Source organism: Falco rusticolus, chromosome 1, assembly GCF_015220075.1.
Source record: "Falco rusticolus isolate bFalRus1 chromosome 1, bFalRus1.pri, whole genome shotgun sequence".
Taxonomy (NCBI): Eukaryota; Metazoa; Chordata; class Aves; order Falconiformes; family Falconidae; genus Falco; species Falco rusticolus.
In genome coordinates, this window is record NC_051187.1 from 18,853,316 (window position 1) to 18,872,183 (window position 18,868).

The 18,868-nt window shown below is 65.1% G+C and overlaps 1 protein-coding gene across 4 annotated transcripts in view; it reads right to left on the reverse strand.

Annotated features, from left to right (window-relative positions):
• ABR (ABR activator of RhoGEF and GTPase) overlaps positions 1–18,868 on the reverse strand; it is a 41,241-nt gene that overhangs the window by 7,841 nt on the left and 14,532 nt on the right. For 2 of the 4 annotated variants that reach the window (XM_037372887.1, XM_037372896.1), the window contains exons 2-16: positions 18,681–18,865; positions 14,021–14,125; positions 13,275–13,460; positions 12,337–12,444; positions 11,577–11,637; positions 9,010–9,062; positions 8,725–8,865; positions 8,270–8,391; positions 7,989–8,154; positions 7,753–7,875; positions 7,603–7,678; positions 7,348–7,452; positions 6,773–6,847; positions 6,537–6,634; positions 6,298–6,429 (exon numbers count right to left, since the gene is read on the reverse strand). In XM_037372887.1, coding sequence (XP_037228784.1) covers positions 6,298–6,429; positions 6,537–6,634; positions 6,773–6,847; positions 7,348–7,452; positions 7,603–7,678; positions 7,753–7,875; positions 7,989–8,154; positions 8,270–8,391; positions 8,725–8,865; positions 9,010–9,062; positions 11,577–11,637; positions 12,337–12,444; positions 13,275–13,460; positions 14,021–14,125; positions 18,681–18,865 — 1,736 coding nt within the window. Of the gene's footprint in view, positions 1–2,811; positions 3,200–6,297; positions 6,430–6,536; positions 6,635–6,772; positions 6,848–7,347; positions 7,453–7,602; positions 7,679–7,752; positions 7,876–7,988; positions 8,155–8,269; positions 8,392–8,724; positions 8,866–9,009; positions 9,063–11,576; positions 11,638–12,336; positions 12,445–13,274; positions 13,461–14,020; positions 14,126–15,929; positions 16,421–18,680; positions 18,866–18,868 lie in introns of those variants that run through there. The other 2 variants (XM_037372906.1, XM_037372913.1) reach the window with 2 other exon arrangements.

Consider the following 18,868-nt stretch of genomic DNA (forward strand, 5'->3'; position numbering starts at 1 on the left):
CCAGGTCCCCTTGGCTCCAATGGCCCTGGCAGCTCACATCTGGAAGGGCTTTAGCAGGGCTCTGAAGAAAGCTTTAATAAAAGCCAGGTTGGCTGCTGCCAGCGCCATGGACCTTACCACGAGCATGCCACCTCCCCGCAGCCATTAGCCCCCAGTCAGGCAGAACTGTCCCCATCCAACTCCCCGCTGCAGCCAGCACAGCCCCGAATTTGGGCTACTTCAGCTGGTACCACCAGCACGAGCTCCCTTGCAGCTGGAGCAGGTCCCTGTGTGCCTGTGACCCGTGGGGCACTGACTGTGACCTGTCCCCAGCGCTCCTCCAGCCCTGCCCACGGGCACCCACCGCCACGCTGCCCGCTCCCCACAGGAAGCAAAGCCACAGCTGATGCTTCATCTCCAGGCGTGGGACAACAGACGGGAGCATCCACCCACAGAGCCAGAGGCTGCTCCTGCCCACGCAGCACTGGCAAACACCCCATCTCTGCTACCACCACCATCTCCTTCTCCTCCAAAGGGAGCTGCCTTGCTCCAGCACAACACGGGGATGTCCTGGGCAGGTGGGGAACTTACGGCCTGGGAGCTCTGGGGAACAGCCTCTGGGTCAGTGCTGTGCAGGATGGCACAAGTGACATGCTGCTGTCCCCGATGTCAGCTCCTCTTTGGCAGATTGGCTGGCTTCAGACACCAGCCTGTGCCTGGGGAAACTGCCCAGCCAGGTCACCAGCACCTCTCCGGGCTGCTCCCTCCCGTGTCTCAGGTGGTGTCCATGCCCAGAGCATCCCTGCGGTGCCACTCTCATCCAACACCCCCTGCTCTGGGCCACAGGGATGTGCCATCAGCCTGTTTTCCCAAATTATCCAAAGGTATTTGCTTGTAGGACAGGGCCGCAGGTTGCAGAGGACAAGGCAGCAGCATGGCAGGCAAGTGCGTCCTGGGGAGGCTCCGGTGGCAGAGGGACCCCCCAGTCCTGCTGCGCTTCCCCCCTGCAGCCCCTGCCTGCAGCTTGTCTTGTGCACAGGATGACTGTGGACTTTGAGGGGATGAGGTCACATCCTTGGATTTTGTCCTCAAGACACCTCCAGGCTGTGGGTACAGCTCCTGTGCAGATAGCGGCAGCTGAAACAGACCCCAGCAGTGCTGGGTCCCCAGGGCTCCAGGTGAGGAACTGGGATGGCTCCAGACCCTCATGGAGGGTCTCCAGGGCCCTGAGCATCGGGATGCTGTGGCAGGGCAGGGGCTGCCAGGCCGGACATGTCCCTTCCTTGTGCCTCACGCCCATGAGATCACTCAGCCATCAGCCTGATCAGGAGCAAACTGGTGACTCAGCCAGTGAGGCCATCACCACGGCCCCGGGGAGCAGGATCCCAGGGGAGCTGCTACAACCAGGGTTGCTTCCCATCAGCGTGGCACCCACGGACACCGCAGCCTGGCCTCCCGTGGCCACCCTGGCTCCAGCGACCAGCTGCCCCCACCAGACCTCCATGCCAGCCATTCCCTCCCCAGGGAACAGGCGGCCCCTGAGCTACTCCATGCCATGGGGGCAGAGCAGCCCCCACAACAGCAAATGCTGCCGGCAGCAAAGCACAGCTCCCCCCAAAAAAAGCAGCAATACACAGCTGAGAGTGACCTGAGAAGCAGCAGGCACCCACAGCATGCCAGGACCTGGCACAGACCTGCTGGGGCCACATCCAGCTCCTGCAGCCCCAGCGCGTCCCAGCTGGCAGCAGGCAGGGAAGCTGGCGGCTGCGCTGGCGACACGTGGGGGCTGGGAAGTGAAACCCCCTCATGTTTTGCCCCAGCAACAGCCAGCAGCAGCCGCTGAGCAGCCTCCCCGCACAGCCCTCACTGCCCCTTAATCCCCTCTGCAGGAGCAGTGGTGGCGGCACAGAATCGAGGTTAATGCCGCTGCGTCACAGGCAGCCCCGCCGCCGAGCGAACCGAACCCCAGCCCCGCCGCCGAGTGAACCCCAGCCACGGCTGAGCAAACCCCACTTCCACCGCCGAGCAAACCGAACCCCAGCCCCACCGCTGAGCGAACTGAACCCCAGCCCCCCCACCACCAAACCGGACCCCCACAGGCCCAGGCAGCTCCTGCCCACAGTCGCAGCTGAGCCCTGAGCCAGCAGCTCCCCACCCAGGGGAACCCCACGGAGGGAAACCCCCAGAGCCCCCCCGCTCCGGCCATGAGATCGCAGGGGCTTTGGGACAGCCTGCAATGGTGCTGTGCCCCCTCCCTTGTCACCTCTGCTGCCCACCCCTGCCCTCCGTCCTCCCGCAGACATGGGCAGCGCTGGCTGATGTGGCTGCGACACGGCTGCGAGCTGGGGGAAGCCTGGGGGGGACCCGGGGTGGGGGGTTGAAAAACAAGCAAGAGAGGGTACACAGACACCCCAAAGCCCAGCCCCGGCCAGCCTGCAAGCATCGCTGCCTCCTGGGTGCACCCTGGGGCCAGGCAGGGGGGTCCCTGCCCTCTCTCTACAGGACCCCCAAGTGCAAACAGCTCGGTGCCCCCCAGCCCCACAGCAGGAGAGGGAAGGAGGAAAACAAACACCTCACAGGCCACTAACTGCTTCTGAGAGCTCCCAAAGCACCCAAGCAGCCTTCCTGCTCCGTGCACATACCCCACAGCCCTCTCCCCACAAGTAACACAGCCCCCCACATCACAGCCTTCCCCGCCCCCCCCCCCCCCGGCAAAAGCCACAGTCACCACGTTCAGCAGAGGCCAGCGACATTGCAAAACTGTGCCAGAGACCATTCGGTGCCCACCACCATCCCCGCCAGCCGTGTCCCCCCCTGCACCCCGAGAGGTACCTTCTGGCGGAGCAGCTTGCTGCGCACCCTGCCCCAGAGGCGGGCGCCCGTGTTGGGGGGACGCTTGCCCTCGGGCTCCTCCACGCCGTGCTCCGGCCGCTCCGGCCGCTCGCCCGCGGGGCTGGGGCTGCCGTCCGGCTGCACCAGCACCTCCATCAGCGCGGTGACCCCTTCGGCTGGAGGCGAGGCTGGCCCGGGCTGGCTCAGCACAGCACCTGCATCCCTGGGCGGGGGGTCAGCGGTGGCCGGGGCGGCAGGGACCAGCCAGGGGAGCCCGGCTAGGGCGGCGGAGAGGCCAGCGGCCAGGGCTCATCTTCAGGGTGTGAGCCAGGCGGAGAGGCAGCTCGGCAGCCCCAAAAGCCTCCCTCCCTCCCTCTGCGAGGAAGTGACTCAAAGGCAGCCCCCCCCCCGGCGGCCCCCACGCGTTTAACTCTCGCCCTGCCGCCTGCCACCGCTGGGGAAGGCTGGAGGGGCTGCCCGGGCTCCCCACCGTCCTTAGCCACTGTCACCCATCATCCGTTCCGCGCCCCGGGAGGCATCGTCACCGTTGGCCGCAGCATCCCCGGCTCCGCGGAGGAGCCAGGCTGGCTCTCCCACGCTCAACGAGGGGCAAGGGGATGGGACTTTTGGGGTCTCCTGTCAGGCCTAGGGACTGGTGGGGACCCCCCTGTGCCCTCTCATGCCCTTCAGCCCCGCTGCTGGGGGGGATGCGGTGGGGCAGGGCTGCCGGGCAGGGGGATGGGGTGCAGGCAGGGCTTGCCCCTCGCCCCAGCCCTGGAAGGGTCCCTGCCTGCTGCACCTCCTGACAGGCAGGGACATGGCGAGGTGCAGGCTTGGGGGGGACTTCCACTGCCCCCCAGTCCAACCCTCAGAAGCCCCCTGAGTCCACATGCATCACCCTATGGATTCCTGCAGGTCTGGGGAGCCCCAACACCACAAGTCACCCCTTCTAGAGCCTCCACCAGCCCAGAGAGGGGGACAGACAGATGGGCAGCTATTCCCTGTGGGTACAGCAGGCACCATGCCCATGACAACACAGGCTCTACTTCAACAGCCACATACCCCCTAACGCATCAAACAGGGGCTGCTCCATTCTGCCCCATCAACCCGAGACCCCCTTCATGCACCCGCTGCCTGTCTCCTTGCCTGCCCCAGGGCAAGGGGGCCAGACCCAGCCTCTCCCCTCTGCAATGTGGGCACAAGTGCTTGTAGCCTGCTCTGCCCACACACAGTACCTGTCTGCCACCCTGTCACAGCACCAGACACCCCTGCCAAGTGGACACAACCCAGCTGCTGGGAGTGACTGCGACAGCTCAGAGCAGGACTGAGCCCCCCACGGGGACATAAGCCCCCTCTGTACCATGTTCTCCCCACAGGGACATGGTATATCTACTTACTCACAGCATGTCCCAGCCTGGGAACTGCACGCAAAATGGGGTTAACAACAACAAAACAGGGTTAATGCCAACCAGCAGCCACAGCCGAGCCACCAAGCAGTCAATGGCATGGCTGGACCCACAAAGCACAGGGTATCCACCCTCCACCAGCCATGGGGACGGGGCTTGGGGTAGGTGTCTGATGCTCACCACGGTGCAGACCCCTCGGGGCTCATTGCCAGGATGCTCAAGAGGAGACTGGTGCCAACCCCAGCCCCTCCATGGACCCACCTACGTCCTCTGTGCTGACAGGACATGACTCCCACCTATGGCACCTCTGCAGCCTCGTGAGGCCCCCGCTGCTCCCCGCAGAGGGGCTGTAGCATCCCCCTCGCATGCTGACCCACTCCCGCCAGCCTGTGATGCCGTTAAGCTGCTTTTGTGGCTGACGCACGTGCCTGGGCCATCAGATTAGAGCTGGGCAGTGGGCACAGCACTGGCTGCAGGGGCAGTTTGGCCATCCTGGCACCCCCACACACACCACAGGCCTTTGCCAAGCTGCTGATGCCTGTGTGGTCCATATCTCCTGCTCCTGCTGCTAAGTGGAACCAGCAGCAACTCATGATGAGCCCAGGGACCAGCCAGGGTAAGGACCATCCAGGGCGGCATCTATGCCCCAACAGCTCAGGGCAGCAGGCAAGGGGCCTGGGCAAGCGCTGGGGCTTGGCAACCCACAGCCCCACGAGCAGCGCTGTCTGGAGCTGTGCTGCCCCATCCCTGCCCCACCATCCACCCACTCCCAGGCCAGGGGCCGAGCTGTGGCTCTGGGTGACGGCAGGACAGCCTTAACCCTGACACCGCTCCGTCCAGCCAGGACCTCCTTGGGATAAGCAGCCCCAGGGCTTCTTTCTCTCTCTTTTTTCCTCCACAACTTTCACACGGCGGGGACGAGCTGTGCTGTCCCTGTCCCGACCCCTGCATCTCCCAGCGTGACTCATGTTTGTTGACCCGGGCTATTTCCGAAAGCACAGCTGGACTGATCCCCTCGGGGCTTGGAGCCCCTTCCTTGCCCCAGCCCTCCCGCTTGGCCCAGTGCCACCCCCACACCGCCGTTTCCCAGGGGAGAGCACAACAGATGGGTGATTTCAGGTACGAACAAGCCGCTGACAAAGCCGAGCCCCCGCTCCCATCCTGCACGCCCGGTGCGGTGCTGTCCCCCCCGCAGTGTCCCCTTCCCAGCAGCATTTCCATGCTGCTCCCTGCTCCCCTGGGACCTGCCCTCAGCCACTTTCCCACGGAGCGGGCAGCACGCCAGGCCCTTTGAAGTGGCCTTGGGTTGAGAGCTGTGTCCCAGGCGTGACACTGTCCCCAGCACAGCAGGGAAGGTAGCTGAATTGGGGGTCACCCCCTGGAAAACGCAGGGGTACCCCCACCCCGAACCACTCCCCACTGCCCTGGGCCTCCCTGCAGCCTGGCCATGGTGGGTGCTGGGGGGATGTGGGGGCTGGGGGCTGCCTGCCCCCCTCCCCCCATCGTCCCAGTCCTCCTCACCTGGGAGCACCTCAGGGCAGCCCAGGCCTCCATCCTCCCTGCCTGGCAACCACCAATCACAGGCAGCTCAGCCGTTGCCCTGGAAACCCCTGTTGCCATAACAGCCGCTGATGGAGGCACAGGGGAGGCAGATGGTGGCAGAAGGGGACAGCCACAGCTGGCGGGGAGGGGCAGGGGGTGCATGCTCAGAGACCCTCCCTGGGGCGGGTGCCGACCCCCTCCCCACAGCCCCCAGGGCTGTAGCACAGAAGGGCTGGATGCACATCTGGGGAGTGGCTGCTGGCTTTGCCACCTCCACAGGACCCCCTCTCACTTTGTCCCACCTCCTCCTGCAGCTGCTGTGCTCCAGGACCATCAGCCACATGCCTACTGCCCACCCACCTCACTGCCTTCAACCCGGAGCCCCAGTCCCTGTACCCCACTCCCCAAAACGGAGCTGCCTGCCCATGCTGCTAAGCATCCCACCCCAGGCATCACTCCAGAGCAACCCTCCCACCCAGGTGCTTGGCCCCAAGAGTTCACCATCAGGTGATAAGATGCACAAAAGCCCCAGCCATACCTGGATCTGCCCCTTGCCCATGATCTTGTCTACAATTTCGTTGTTGTCCTTGTTGAGCTTGGTCTTGTCGTAGCACTTCTCATAGCAGAGGATGCGCAGGGACTGGGAGCCCTCCAGCTCGATCTCAAACTCCTGGGCACGGAAGGAGGGTGGCTCAGCCCCAGCACCCCAGAGCAGCTTCAAAACTGCGGCTAGAAGGGGACAAGGGGCACAGTCCCATCCCTGTGTCCCACTCTCACCTCATTCCACTGTGGCTCGGTGGTGTCCCGGAAAACCCTGGTCTTGGCTTTGCTAACGAAGTAGCCGAAGGAGTCCACCTCCAGCGTGCAGTAAAGGTCTGGGGGAGCAAACACCGCTCAGCACCCCAGGAACATCCCTACTGGCTCCTGGGGGACCACTGTGGGCAGAGCATGCTGGACCCCAGCTCCTCTGATCACACCGGCCCCTCCAAGCAAGGGTGGGCACCCACACTTACTGGCAGACTGCTTGAAGCCCTTGGCAGAGTGGACGATGACGTGCAGGAACCCGTATAGCCCGGGGGACTCGTCGTCTGCAGCAGGGAGAGCAGAGGTTGTGTCAGGGCTCAGCTGCTGACTCCTGCGCCCTGGCCATCCCCGAGGCAGCCTTTGCCATAGTGAGAGCTAGGTGCCTGCGGTGACACCCCAATGTCCCCAAACCCCTGGAGAGCTATTCCTAAGGTCTGGAAGGGGACACGCATCCCCTGCTGCCCATTATCCCTGCCGGACATCCCGAGCTCTCCTGCTGCTGGACCGCCCTGGGGGAGGTTCCCAGGGGGGCTGGCTGGGTCTCAGCCTGGGGCCACCCTGGTACTGCCCAGCCCGTGGGGGTGCTGGAGAGACCCCCAAAGCAGCCCTATGTTGCAGCTGGGATGGCACTGCCTGGGAGCCCGACTCTGCTCCGGCAGTGCCACCTGGTGGGTAGCTGTCCCCCCGCACAGCCAGGGACCCTGCTCCAGCCAGGGGACCCCTCAGCACCATCACAGCATCATCCAGAGGCAAAAAGGGACCTGCCAGCCCAGCGGATACTCACCGTCCTTATTGCTGGTGACCGGGATGTTGTGGACGGTGCGTAGCTTGAAGCAGGATCCCGTGAGCACCTGCAGCTCCACCGAGCTCAGGACAAAGGCTTGGAGGTCTGGGAGAGGACATGAGAGGAGCTTCAGAGGGACACAGCCAGCACTGGCCATGGGGACCAGAGAGCAGTGGGCTGCAATCCTGTGGGACCTCCTTATGGCCCCTGGGGGGGCCAGGAGCCCCAGGAGAGCCTCAGCAGCCCCAAACTTACCCTTTTTCTGCAGTCTCTGAATGGCTTCCCTCCACTCAGACCTCTCGTAGTCGGACGACAGCAGGAAGAGGTAGCTCTGTAAAAGAGAGGGCAATGCAGCAGGCTGGGTGCAGGCAGGGCTGAGCCTGGCTCCCTGCCCACCCTCCTCACCTTCCCGTTGCGGTTGTGGATGCGGAAGGGGATGGCAGGCGAGTTGAGGAGCAGCCAGAATTCATTCTCAAACATCTTCTTCTTGAGACGCTCAATGGCCCGGCTCTGGCCCTTGTTGGCTTTCTGCAGGGGGGGAGCAGACAGGAGCTTTCACAGGCACCACTGGCTCTCGTGTCCCAACCCTTACCCCAAGGAAGGCACCCACCCCGGCAGCAGGTCCCACACCCTCCTCTCACCTCCTTCTGCACCTCGCTCTTGATGGCCGAGATCTTCATCTTCATGTCCTCCAGCTCATGGTCGGGAATGACGTGGACCTGCGGGCAGTGCTCCGATTCCTCCGGCGAGGGGAACACCAGGTCGGCCAGGGGCACGTACCACTTGCAGTCATACTGCTGGTGCTTCCTGCAGCCGGGGCACGGGCACTGAGCGATGCCTGACCCCATTCCCAGCATCCCCCAGCCCGCTGGAGGATGGGGAGGTTGGGATGCATTCTCCCCACGCCCAGTGCCCTCCTTACCCCACCGCTGTCTTCTTCAGCTTGGCACAAAGCAGCACGTCGGTGAAGAGGAAAACGTGCCGCAGCTTCCGTGAGCCCTCCGACAGCTCCACCAAGAAGCCATCCTTGACAAGCTGCCGGGTCTGCGGGGCACCAGGGCTGGCATGAGAGCGGGCAGGGAGCAAAGGCCAACAAACCAAAGGGCATGGATGCTCCTGTCCCTCTCCACGGCTCAGCCACCAGGAGCATGGGAAGGTCCATGTCCTCTGGGTGCTATTTGGATTCCCATATGCTCAGTAGGGTGCCAGCAAGACCAGGTAGAGCCCCAACCTTGCACCCAGGACTGCGTCTAGAGGAAATCCTCTATCTCCTGGCCCAGCACCATGGGGCTCTTCAGGGTAGAGACACCAGCCAGGGGCTGGCAGAGGGCTCAGCCCTCACCCTCTGCCCAGGCACTGCCGACCCCCCTGGCTCACCTCGCCCTTGGGGGTGGTGACCGCTGTCCTCCGGGGATCGATGTCCTCATTGATGCTGGAGAGGAAGTTCTGCGAGATGCGGAGGGCATCCTGGAGCAGCGGGTAGTCAGGGTGGTCAGCAGGGGTGTGTTTCAGGAGGTCCTGGAAGGGGACAGGCAGAGGTGAGTGGCCAGAGGGCACTGCCCTGCCTGCAGCGACCCCCCCAGCAGCATTCCCCACAGCTGCGGGTCCCCAGGAGCAATGGAGACAGAGCACCCCCGCCCCCGGGACTGGTGTCACACTCACGTGCAGAACAAGGGTGCTCCGCGTCACGCGGTCAATGGGTTTGTACAGCAGCGCTGAGGGGAGAGAGGAGGTGTCAGCAGCCAGCCAGGGCCCTGGTCCCTCTCCCACCCATGAGAGCCAGCAGCACATCCCACAGGGGCAAGCAGGGGAGACCAGATGCCCAGAGACCCCCCAGGTCTGCACAGAGCCCTGGACAAGTGTCTGGGGTCCATTCTGCACGGAGCCAGCGACGGCTGGACAATCGCGTTACTGCCAAGAGCAGCAGTGAGCCAAGGTTCAATGCGGCAGCGCCGTGCTCTGCTGCGCCAGGAGCCGGAGGAACCACGGCCTGGCAGAGCCCAGTGCTGGCAGCTGCCTGACGTGCACCTTGATTTTGGAGCTGCACCCAAGAGGTTTCACCAGCAGTAGAAGTGCCTGCAGGGTCCCCACTGGGGTGACAAGCCTGGACAGCTGCCATATGGCACTTCCCACATGGCACCCTGCTCCAGCCATTGCCCTGGATCGGCAAGGTCCGTCCCTGTCCCAGGACAGGGCACCATGGGGGCACCAACACAGCCACCATGTCCTCCTGCCCTCTGCTGCCACGGGTCACGGGTGGCAAAGCCAGAGGAGCCACCATAAACATCGTGCTGTCCTGACTGCAGGACGTCCCCACCATGACTGTGCCAGCATGTCCCCCTCGGGGATGAAGGACCTCCCCGCACATGGTGCGGGCACCAGCACCACCAGCTTGCCGTGCGGTGGCTGCAGAACAGAAGAGCTACTCATTCCCCCAGCAGCTTTTTCAGTTTCCCTTTTGGCTCACCGGCATGTTCAGTCCCTGCCCTGCTCTCACCGGCCTCTGCCACCCCCCGGGACACCCTGCACTTCCCCTCTGGCAGCCAGCCCTGGGTGCAAGGGGAACCCAGGCTGCTCCAGCAGCAGCAGCAAAACACACACCTACAGAGAATGCAGGGGCCAAGGCACGGTCCCAGCACCGCTGTCCTGTGTTCCCTCCCCACGGCGCCCCACAACTGCACACGAGGCTCTGTCCAGGGCAATGGGGCAGAGCTGCCCCACACACAGGGCACAGACACCCCCTTTCTCCTGCCACGCACCCTCCCACCAGGAAAGAACCCCGGGGGCTCATCAGAGGCACATTTCACCCCAAGCAGCCTCCTCCACAGTTCTTTGGGCAGGCAAAGGCACAGAGCACATCCACAGTGCTGCTCCCCATGGCCAGCTGCTCACACAGCTCCCTGGGCTGCTTACAGCCAGGCTGATGCCTCTGGGTTTTCCCTTCACTTCAGAGCACTTCCCCAAACTGCCAGGGCCAAGTAGGGCCGGGCATTCAGGCCAGGGGAGAGGAGGGATAGGTGCCACCACCCTGTGCCATGAGCCACAGGGGGCTCCCATCCCCTTCCCCCAGAAGGTGCTGCCTTGTGGAGCCGGGTCCTGAGAGAGGGACCCTTGTCCTGGCAGAGGGTCTCTGCTCGGGAGGCGAGGATGCATGGCTAGACCCCGAACTGGAGGCTGCATCACCCAAGACTCCACGCCAGCGAGTAAAATCAGAGCCCCGCTCCATGCGGCAGCCAGGGAGAGCCCTGCTCTAGGACGGAGGGGGGCAGGCAGGGTGTCCCCCCGCTTTCTCCCACCCTAGACACACGGGGAGGATGGACCCTCCTGCTACCATCGCTACAGGCACATGCAAAGCACCAGGGAGCCCCGGGAGGGGATATCCCAGCACAAGGGAGGAGCACTGGGCTCCTTGCTGGCCAGCGCCGCTCCGCCAGCCTGGGACCCCCACGCAGGCAGCACGGGGGCAGGCAGGCAGGGACACCTGGTGCCTCTCCTGCCCAGCCACGGAGATGGACGTTCCAGCCCCAAGACACTCACAGCCTCCGGCAAGCAAACGGGGATCCCTCCCTACCGCTGTCCCCGCAGCACAGCCCAGGCACAGGGGGTCCCCCTGCCTGCCCCAGCCCCTCGATGTCCCTCCACCGGCACGAGCACCTGCCCAGCAGGGAAGGCGAGCGCGTGGCCGCGTGTGCCGGAGCCAAGATGATTCAATAAAGCCTGGAACAAAGACGCTCCCAACTTCAGGCTGCAGAGCACGACGCAGCCCCCACCCCCCAGCAAGGACAGCCAGCCCCGGGCCAGTGTCCCTGCAGCGTGGCTCCCCACCCCACCGGCACCTGAATTCGGAGCCGCCCCCCTCGCCCCCCTCGCCTCACCGTAGGTGCAGTTACAGCAGAGTCGGACTACGACGAGGATTTCCATGGCAGCCCCGTCTCCACGCAGCCATCTCTGCCACCCCGCGCCAGCTCAGCCCGGCTGCGGCACGGCATCGGCCCCTCAGCACAGCTCTCGGCGCAGCCGGCGGGCGGGGATGAGGGGGTGGGCAGGGGGTGGGGGGCTCCTGCACGCCCCCAGCATCCTCAAGAGCTGTGTCCCCCCTCTCCTCACTGGCTCGGCACACGGGAACACAAAGGGCTCCGCTCGCGGGAGCCGCTCAGTAATTCATCCACGCCAGACCCGCGCACAGACAAAAGGCTGCGTCCCCCTCCCCACGCCCGCGCCTGCCGTACCCTCCATGGTGACAGACGTGTGGCTCTCCTTCGAGTCCTTGGGGCCCTTCACCTTCAGCTCCTAGGGAGGGAAAGGCCCATCAGAGCAGCCCAAGGGGGGCTGGGGGTGTGTGGTCATTGCTCAAGGTCATGGGCTCCCCCCCACCCTTCCTGCCCCCTGATACCTGCCCCCAGCCCCAGCCTGGCCATGCTGGAGGCCACACATGGGTGCTGGGGTGGAGGTGTGGACTGTACGGGATGCTGCCTGGCCGGGAGCAGCTCTGGCTGTGCCCAGCTGTCAGGACACGGTGAGCCCATGGGGTACCTTGGAGCAGGACCCCCAGCCCTATAGCAGCCCCACTGAGCTAAGAGCCCTGTTACAGAAGGGGCTGGAGGGAGCAGGGGGCCAGGCTGCAGCCACGGAGGTCCCTGTTTCTATAGGGAAGCCAGGCACAGAGATGCAGCCAGCAGGAGATGAGCCACAGGTGCCCAGCACCCAGCACCCATGCTCACTGGATGGGGCGAGAGGGTGCTGGGCATCCCAGAAATGACAGCAGTGGGGACTGAGCCTGACCTGAGCTTGCACAAGGTGGGGGGCAAAGCCCTACAATACTCAGAGAGCATGACCCTCCCCCACAGCCACTGATGTCCCTGCCCCCAGGACAGTCCTCAGGGTAGGGGGAGTACCTCTGTGGGGCAGACAGGGGTGGCTCAGCCACGGGGATGGCATTCTCTGCCGTGTGCCGGGACAGCCTGGCCATGGCCCCCCAGCCCAGCTTACCTCCGAGATTTTCTGGAACTGGTAGTTGCTCTGGCTGCACTTCTCCGCCGTCTCCAGTGCGATTTTGTAGTTATCCACAAAAGCCTTGTAGACCCCCAGCTGGCTGGCCTGTGGGGAGTGGGGGTTAGCCAGGCACCCAGCGCGATGCTGAAGCCCCCCCTTACAGCGTGAGCAGCCAGGCAGCCATCGAGGGGACACTGCCCAGCGCTGTCCCCTCCCGGCGGGACACTGCCAGATCACAGCCAGCTGCAGGGCCACACGCTTGGCTCCGCACGGAGAGCCTTCGCCTGGGCAGGATGGTGGGGGTCCTTCCCAGCCCTGTACCCCCACAAACCTCTGAAATCCAGCAAAGAGGTAACAAGTGCCTGGGCAGCAAAGGCTGAAGCTACAGTCACTTCCCAGCACCCTTCAACCTGCCCTCTCCTCCTTCCCTCCCCAGCATGGCCATGGCACCCACGGGCACAGCCCCGGCACCCACGGGCACAGCCCCTGCCCCCACTGCAAGTTCAAAGCTGTGGCAGGACCCAGAGCGTGACCCTGGGGAGCCACTGCCGCAGCACCCACAGGTAGTGAAGAGGCAGCGACCTCCTGCCTCTCCCCAGTGGGCCACCCACCCGAATGCCTGGGCTCTTGCCAGCCCCACGGTGACACCACACCACACACCTCCAACCGAAATCTCACCACAGTTGCACCCAGGACCCGCCAGCTGTGGGCATCCCCACTGCAGAGAGGGGCACTGGGGCTACACTAACTCCCATCCCAGGACTGGAGGGCTCTGGCAGGCAGCAGCAACTGCTGCAGGGAAGTCGCATGGCCACCAGTGAGCACGTGGCAGGGCGTGAGCTGAGCCATGCCCCGGGGCTGAGCCCTGCAGCGTGATGCTCCATCTCCCTGGCCCTCCTCTTCCAAGCGGAGCAAGCCCCAGGGAAGATGCATACCAGCTTCTGGAAGAGGTGGCCCATGGTGACATTGCTGTCCCACTGCTGCACTTTTGGGCACAGGCTGTCGTAGAACTCCTTGTGGATCTCATAGATGTCCTGAATCTTGTAGAAAATTGTCTCGATCTGCTGGAGGGTGAGGACAGGCTGTGATGTAGTGGCCGTGGCCTTCAGTGGCTTCATAGGCTGCCAAAGGAGGAGAAGGGAAAGTGAGACAAGGGCTGGGAGGAGAAGCTGGGGATGAAGGGGATCTGAGCCAGCAGCGAGGGTTGTCTGGGACGTGTCCTGGCCAGCAGATGGATCAAGGGGCCATTCCCAGTTTGTGCATCCCTGCAGACTTCCCCATGGCGGTGGTAACCCCTGTGTTGTGCAACAGCGTCTCCACCACACGGGGCTAGCAACTCCACAAGAGGAAGCAGGGCTATAAATACCTCCCTGTCAGGCACACTGGTGGCAGGGGGAAGCAAGATGGGGGCTGATGGGCCAGAGCAAGGCTGGCTCCAGTGTGGCTTCTGCAGCTTTGCTTCTGCCCAGGTGGCGTCTGGGCCAGGCCTGCCTGGGGGAGGCTGCCCAGGAAGAAATTACGCCACCCACCCACCCACCCACCTACCCATCCAACCACCTGCCCACTCATCCCTCTATCCATCCATCCATCCATCCACCTACCCATCCACCCACCCACCTTCCCACCCATCCCTGCTGAGGACATCCCTGGAGGGGGTGTCTGGTCTGGGGGCTTAGCTCACCAACAACAGGGCCTCCAGCTGGTTGATGTAGATCTCCTCACTGGCCAGGAAACCGGAGAGCACGAGCTTCCGCATCTCCAGGCCTTTGCCAGCATCTCGCTCGCCCTGTGCAACACAGCAAGGAGCCTGTCTGAGCCAGCAAGCGGCATGGGAGGAGACCCCTCATGCCACCAGCCCACCCCTGGCATCCCCACATGGGTGGGAAGCTCTGTGGCAAGGGCTGGGCATATGCCCACTTGGCAGCACAGCCAGGCTGGAGCCAGCTGGGAAGCCACTGGCTGCACTGGCTTTGCTCCCCTCCCTGCTCCTGCCTGGCCAGGAGCCCGGCACTGCTGGCAGCCCTCCAGGGTGGTGCACAGCACGGCAGGACTCTCCCAGGGCAGAGTCCAGAGGCGCCCGGTGAAATCATGCCCGGCAGTGGATGGTGCTGCCACGTGGTCCAGCACCACCCTTTTCCCCAGCTGAGGCTTTCCTGGGAAAGTGCCACCCCATCAGTCGCTGCCTGGTGGCACCGGGGCAGGTCCCGGGCTGTGTGGGTACCCGCTGCCACGCCAGCAGCTGGCAGTTCAGCCCGTGCCCAGGTCTGCTGCAGCACCAACGCTCCGGTGGCATGACCCTTGTGGCTTGGAGATGGGTGATGCATGGCTGGACTGGGGGGCTCTGGGACCCTCAGCAAGGCTCTGCCAGCACCCCGGCACAGGCACGCCAGCCCCGGGACTGCCTTGAATGCACAGGATGCCTCAGCCTCCCCCCTTAAAAAAAAAATCACACCCAGGAACCAGGGTTTGCCACCCAGACAGCAGCCAGGCAGAGCCACGGGGACATCGGTTGCTCCAAGCAATGTGCCATTTGGGATGGTTTGGGGAGGATGTTGGTCCTGCCTCACCCCTGCGCATGCTGCTGGCCCCTGCCAGCCCTGGCCACTGTGCTGGGGTCCTGGCAGCTACAGACACCCAGAGGGGCACAGCCCCATGGCTGCGGATCAGCATCTCCCTGTCCCACTCTGGCATCCACCAGCCAGCCCTGGGGGCTGCTGTGCCAACTGGGGTGCCCACCCCATGGCTCCCTGCCAGGCTGCACCATAAAGGCTGGGTCATGGTGACTGGTGTAGCACTGGTGTGTGCAGGGGGGGTCACTTTTGTGTGCTGGGAGCTTGTAGGCTCTTTGCCACCGATTAGTCATGGGCTCTTCCTGCTTCCCCCAGCCTGGGCCCTGTGTTGGAGCTGGGGAGATAAAGGGCCCATCCACGCCTCGGGCCCACAGCACCCCACAGGGATGATGCCAGCTGGACCCCCAGCACCCAGAGCAGCAAATCTAGAACAGGGTCTGGTGGCTGCCCCATGCAGGAGCTGGGGACCAGAGCCCTCCTCCAGTCCTGTGCCAGCTCCCTGGGGGCACCCAGGCGGCCCCGGCAGGAGAAGGGGGTCGCGGTGTGCCTGCCAGCACAGGGGTCCCCCCAGGGCCACCCCCAGCACCAGGGTCTGGTCCCGTTTAGGGGTTGCTGGTGGTCATGCGGCAGGGCAGTGGCAGAGCGTGGTCCAGCCCCTTCCTGAGCATCAGGCGCGGGCTCTGCTGAGCCACACAGCCCCCCCCCCAGCAGCACACGTGGCCCCCACTCCCCCCCAGGAGCAAAGCTGGCTGCTCACCTCACTCTGTGCAAGCACCCACTGAATCCTTTGCACCCGATGACTAGCACAGCCCTGCCCCGTGCCCCCCAGTTGCCGGCTGCCCCGGGGGAGTGGTGGGGCTGAGGTGATGTTCCCGCTGCCCCTACAGCTCTGCCCCCCACAGCACCCGCTGCACCGACCAGGAGCTGCCCCGAGACCTGGGCATCACAAGCACCAGCAAGACACCCCTTGTCCCCCCCACCCACCGCCCAGCGCGGGAGCGGGGTGCCCCCGCCGCCCACCTTCTCGCTGGCCGAGAACGGAGACCCAGGGCTGGTGGGGGTTCCTGGCTCAGAGTCATCTTCATCCTCCAGCACTTTATCCAGGTACCCTATGGCCTCCTCTTCATCCTCCATGGCCAGCCGGGCAGCGGGGGGCACAGGGGACCCCGCAAAGCTCCAGGCGAGGGGCTCACGCCGCCGAGCCGGCCCAGGCTGACTCAGCCCTGGATGCCGGCCACCGCCGCGGGATGAAAGGAGCCATTATGGGATCCCCGGTGCTCCTGCCTGCCCCGGCTCCGGCCTTCAGCCCCGGCGTCCCAGCCGCAGCGCCAGGCGCTCCCGGGGCACCCGCACAACCGCCTCCGAGCGACGGCTGTGCCAACTCCGGGGTCACCGGCGCTGGGACGAGGGGGACAGCCTGGCTCGGCCCTGGGCTCCGCTCAGCCCCCCGGGGCCGCCGGCGGTGGAGGGCCGCTGCCCGCCGCCCTGCGCCCCGGCCGGCCCCGCCGCTCCGCCCTGCTCGCTCGCTACAGGAAATGCAGCTCCTGGCGCTGGAGGTGGGGCTGCTCCGCCATCGCCATCGGCCTGTGGGCAACGCCGGCCCCCCAGCCGCGTCTCCCAGCGCTGGCGGAGCTCGGGGTGCCCAACGAGACCCATGGGGAGGGGTCCCCTGCGCCCCGCCAAAGCCCCCCCAAGCCCTCAGGCAGCCAGCAATGGGAGAGCATCCCTCCGGCCGTGGTCCCACTGGTCCCCGCGTGTCCCACAGGCAGGCAGAGAGCTGGGTTGTCACCAGCATGAAGCGACCTTGCAGGGCAGCAGCAGCACCAGGTGCCATAAAGGGACCTGGCTCCGCACCCCCAGAAGGGGTCCGGATCTGCTTCCTGCCCCAGAGGTGTCCCAGGGCAGGGTGACACAGCTCAGATGCATGCCTTCCCGCAGCACCTTCCCTGCATCCTGTGGGGATCAGCGCTGGCACCTCGCCGCTGCCCCAGCCTGACCGTGACCTGGGGACTGCTGGGGGGTGGGGACACCAGCAGTGGCCTGATGCCTTCGAGGGACGCCGTGGGCCCTGGCAAATGGGGCAAGACTGGGCTGGAGGAGGGGATACTAACGCAAGAGCTGTTTCAGCAGCTCCCCCACCCCCAGCTCCTGGGCAGCAAAAGGGGAACCAGTGGCCGCATGTGCTCTGCCCACAGGAGCCATCCCTCCTCCCCATGCCTGTCCAAGCCTGGAACAAACTCCTGCTGCGAGAAGTGGGCAGGGACACAGACATGGGGACTTTCCAGAGCCTGTGCCCAGCCCTGGGTCCGCACTGTAGCTTGGGCTTTGTCCAGCCTTTGCTAAGTGGGGTCTGTGCCAGGGCACCAGGACCCTGCCCGCTAGGGCCAGACCCCCAGAGCTGGAATGGTGCCTGCCCGGGGAAAAGCCACCCGCAGTGCCAAACCCTGCAGCACCTAAGCAGGGGCTGGCCAGCACCCCACCCCACGACCATGCTGCTGGCGTGTCCCAGGTGGGAGAGGGTGGGACAGGCTGTGTCTGCACCCAGCAGCTGGGGACCCCAGGCACGGTCACAGCTGCCCCTGGAGCTTGCAAGAAGAGACGTCCCACCAGAAACCTCCTGACACCCATCCCGCCCCACTGGAGGAGCAATGGGGTGAGCTTGGTACCCCGTGCCACCAGCCACAGCGGGACCCACACGCAAGCCTGCGCGCACTGACAGGCTGGACACGCAGGATTAAAGGTGCGGGTACCAGCGCTTCCCAGTCCTGGCAGTGCCCACCCAGCTGGCTGCACTGCCCGCCTCCGGGGCTGTGCCCAGCATCCTGCTGTGGGCCAGGGGACCCAGCCCCAGGACAGGTCCTTCGCGGGTGGGGGGGCAGCAAGCCACCCTCCCCCAGCGGGGAGCTGCCGCTGGGTGCTAGGTGCCAGGGGAGGAGGATGCTGCGAGGCAGGGCCCGGGGGAGGAAGCCACACCTCTCGCCTCCTCTGCCTCAGCATCCGGGTTAAGGGTTTAACTCTTTCCACGACAAAAAAAAAAAAATAATAAAAAAAAAAATCACGTTTCCCAGCCCGGGCAACACCCAGCCAGCCCCGGGAGCCCGGCAGCTCCCCCAGCCCCGGGCGCTTTGCAGGGGCTACTAAGAGCCCACCGGCCCCGGGCACCCCGGGGGGCCGCAGCCCCACCGGCCCCGGGCTTTACGGAAACTTTGATTCTGGAAAAACATCGATTTTCCCTCTGGTTTCTCGCCCCGCACCTCTGCAAGCATCCTCCCTGTGAAACATCCAGCACAAACCCCGAGGGCCTCCCGAGGATGCGCTCGGAAGAGCAGAGGGAGAGGAGGGGGTTAAATCTGAGTTCCCCAGAAGAGGGGGGGAACACCGTGTCCCTCCCCAGCTGGCGGCTCGTCCCCAAGTGCCGCTAGATGGAGCCGGCAGCCCGGCGGAGAGCTGCGCCCTGCCCCGGCCGGGGACCCCGGGGACACCCCCCCACTTCCCAGCAAGCCCCCAGCCCCCGCTCTCCGACGAGCCCTTGCCGTCCTGACTCTGCCACCGGCATGGCACGACAGAGCAGGAACAGTGTCCCACAGCCACGGCACGCCCAGCACAACAGGGTGCTGCTCCCCAGAACCGGGATGGTGACGGGCCAGCAGGGTTTGGGATGCCAGGGGACAGTCCCCCAGGTTCCAGCAGCACCAGAGCATCACCGCCACCGCTGGCACAACCCAGCTGGGCACCCACAGCCCCGGCTTCAGCCGCGCTCCCAGCACCTACCCCTGTGCCCAGGCCATCAGTGGGTGTGGGCGAGACGCCGTCCCCGCTGTCCTGGCCGCGGGCGCTGAGCTGGGGGGACATGGTGGGTGACTCGTCGATGTAGGGCATGGTTTCCGAGCCCTCTGGCAGCGCCTTGGGCTCCTCGTTGCCCTCGGCGTCGTACTCGTCCGCACCATAGTTGAAGTCTG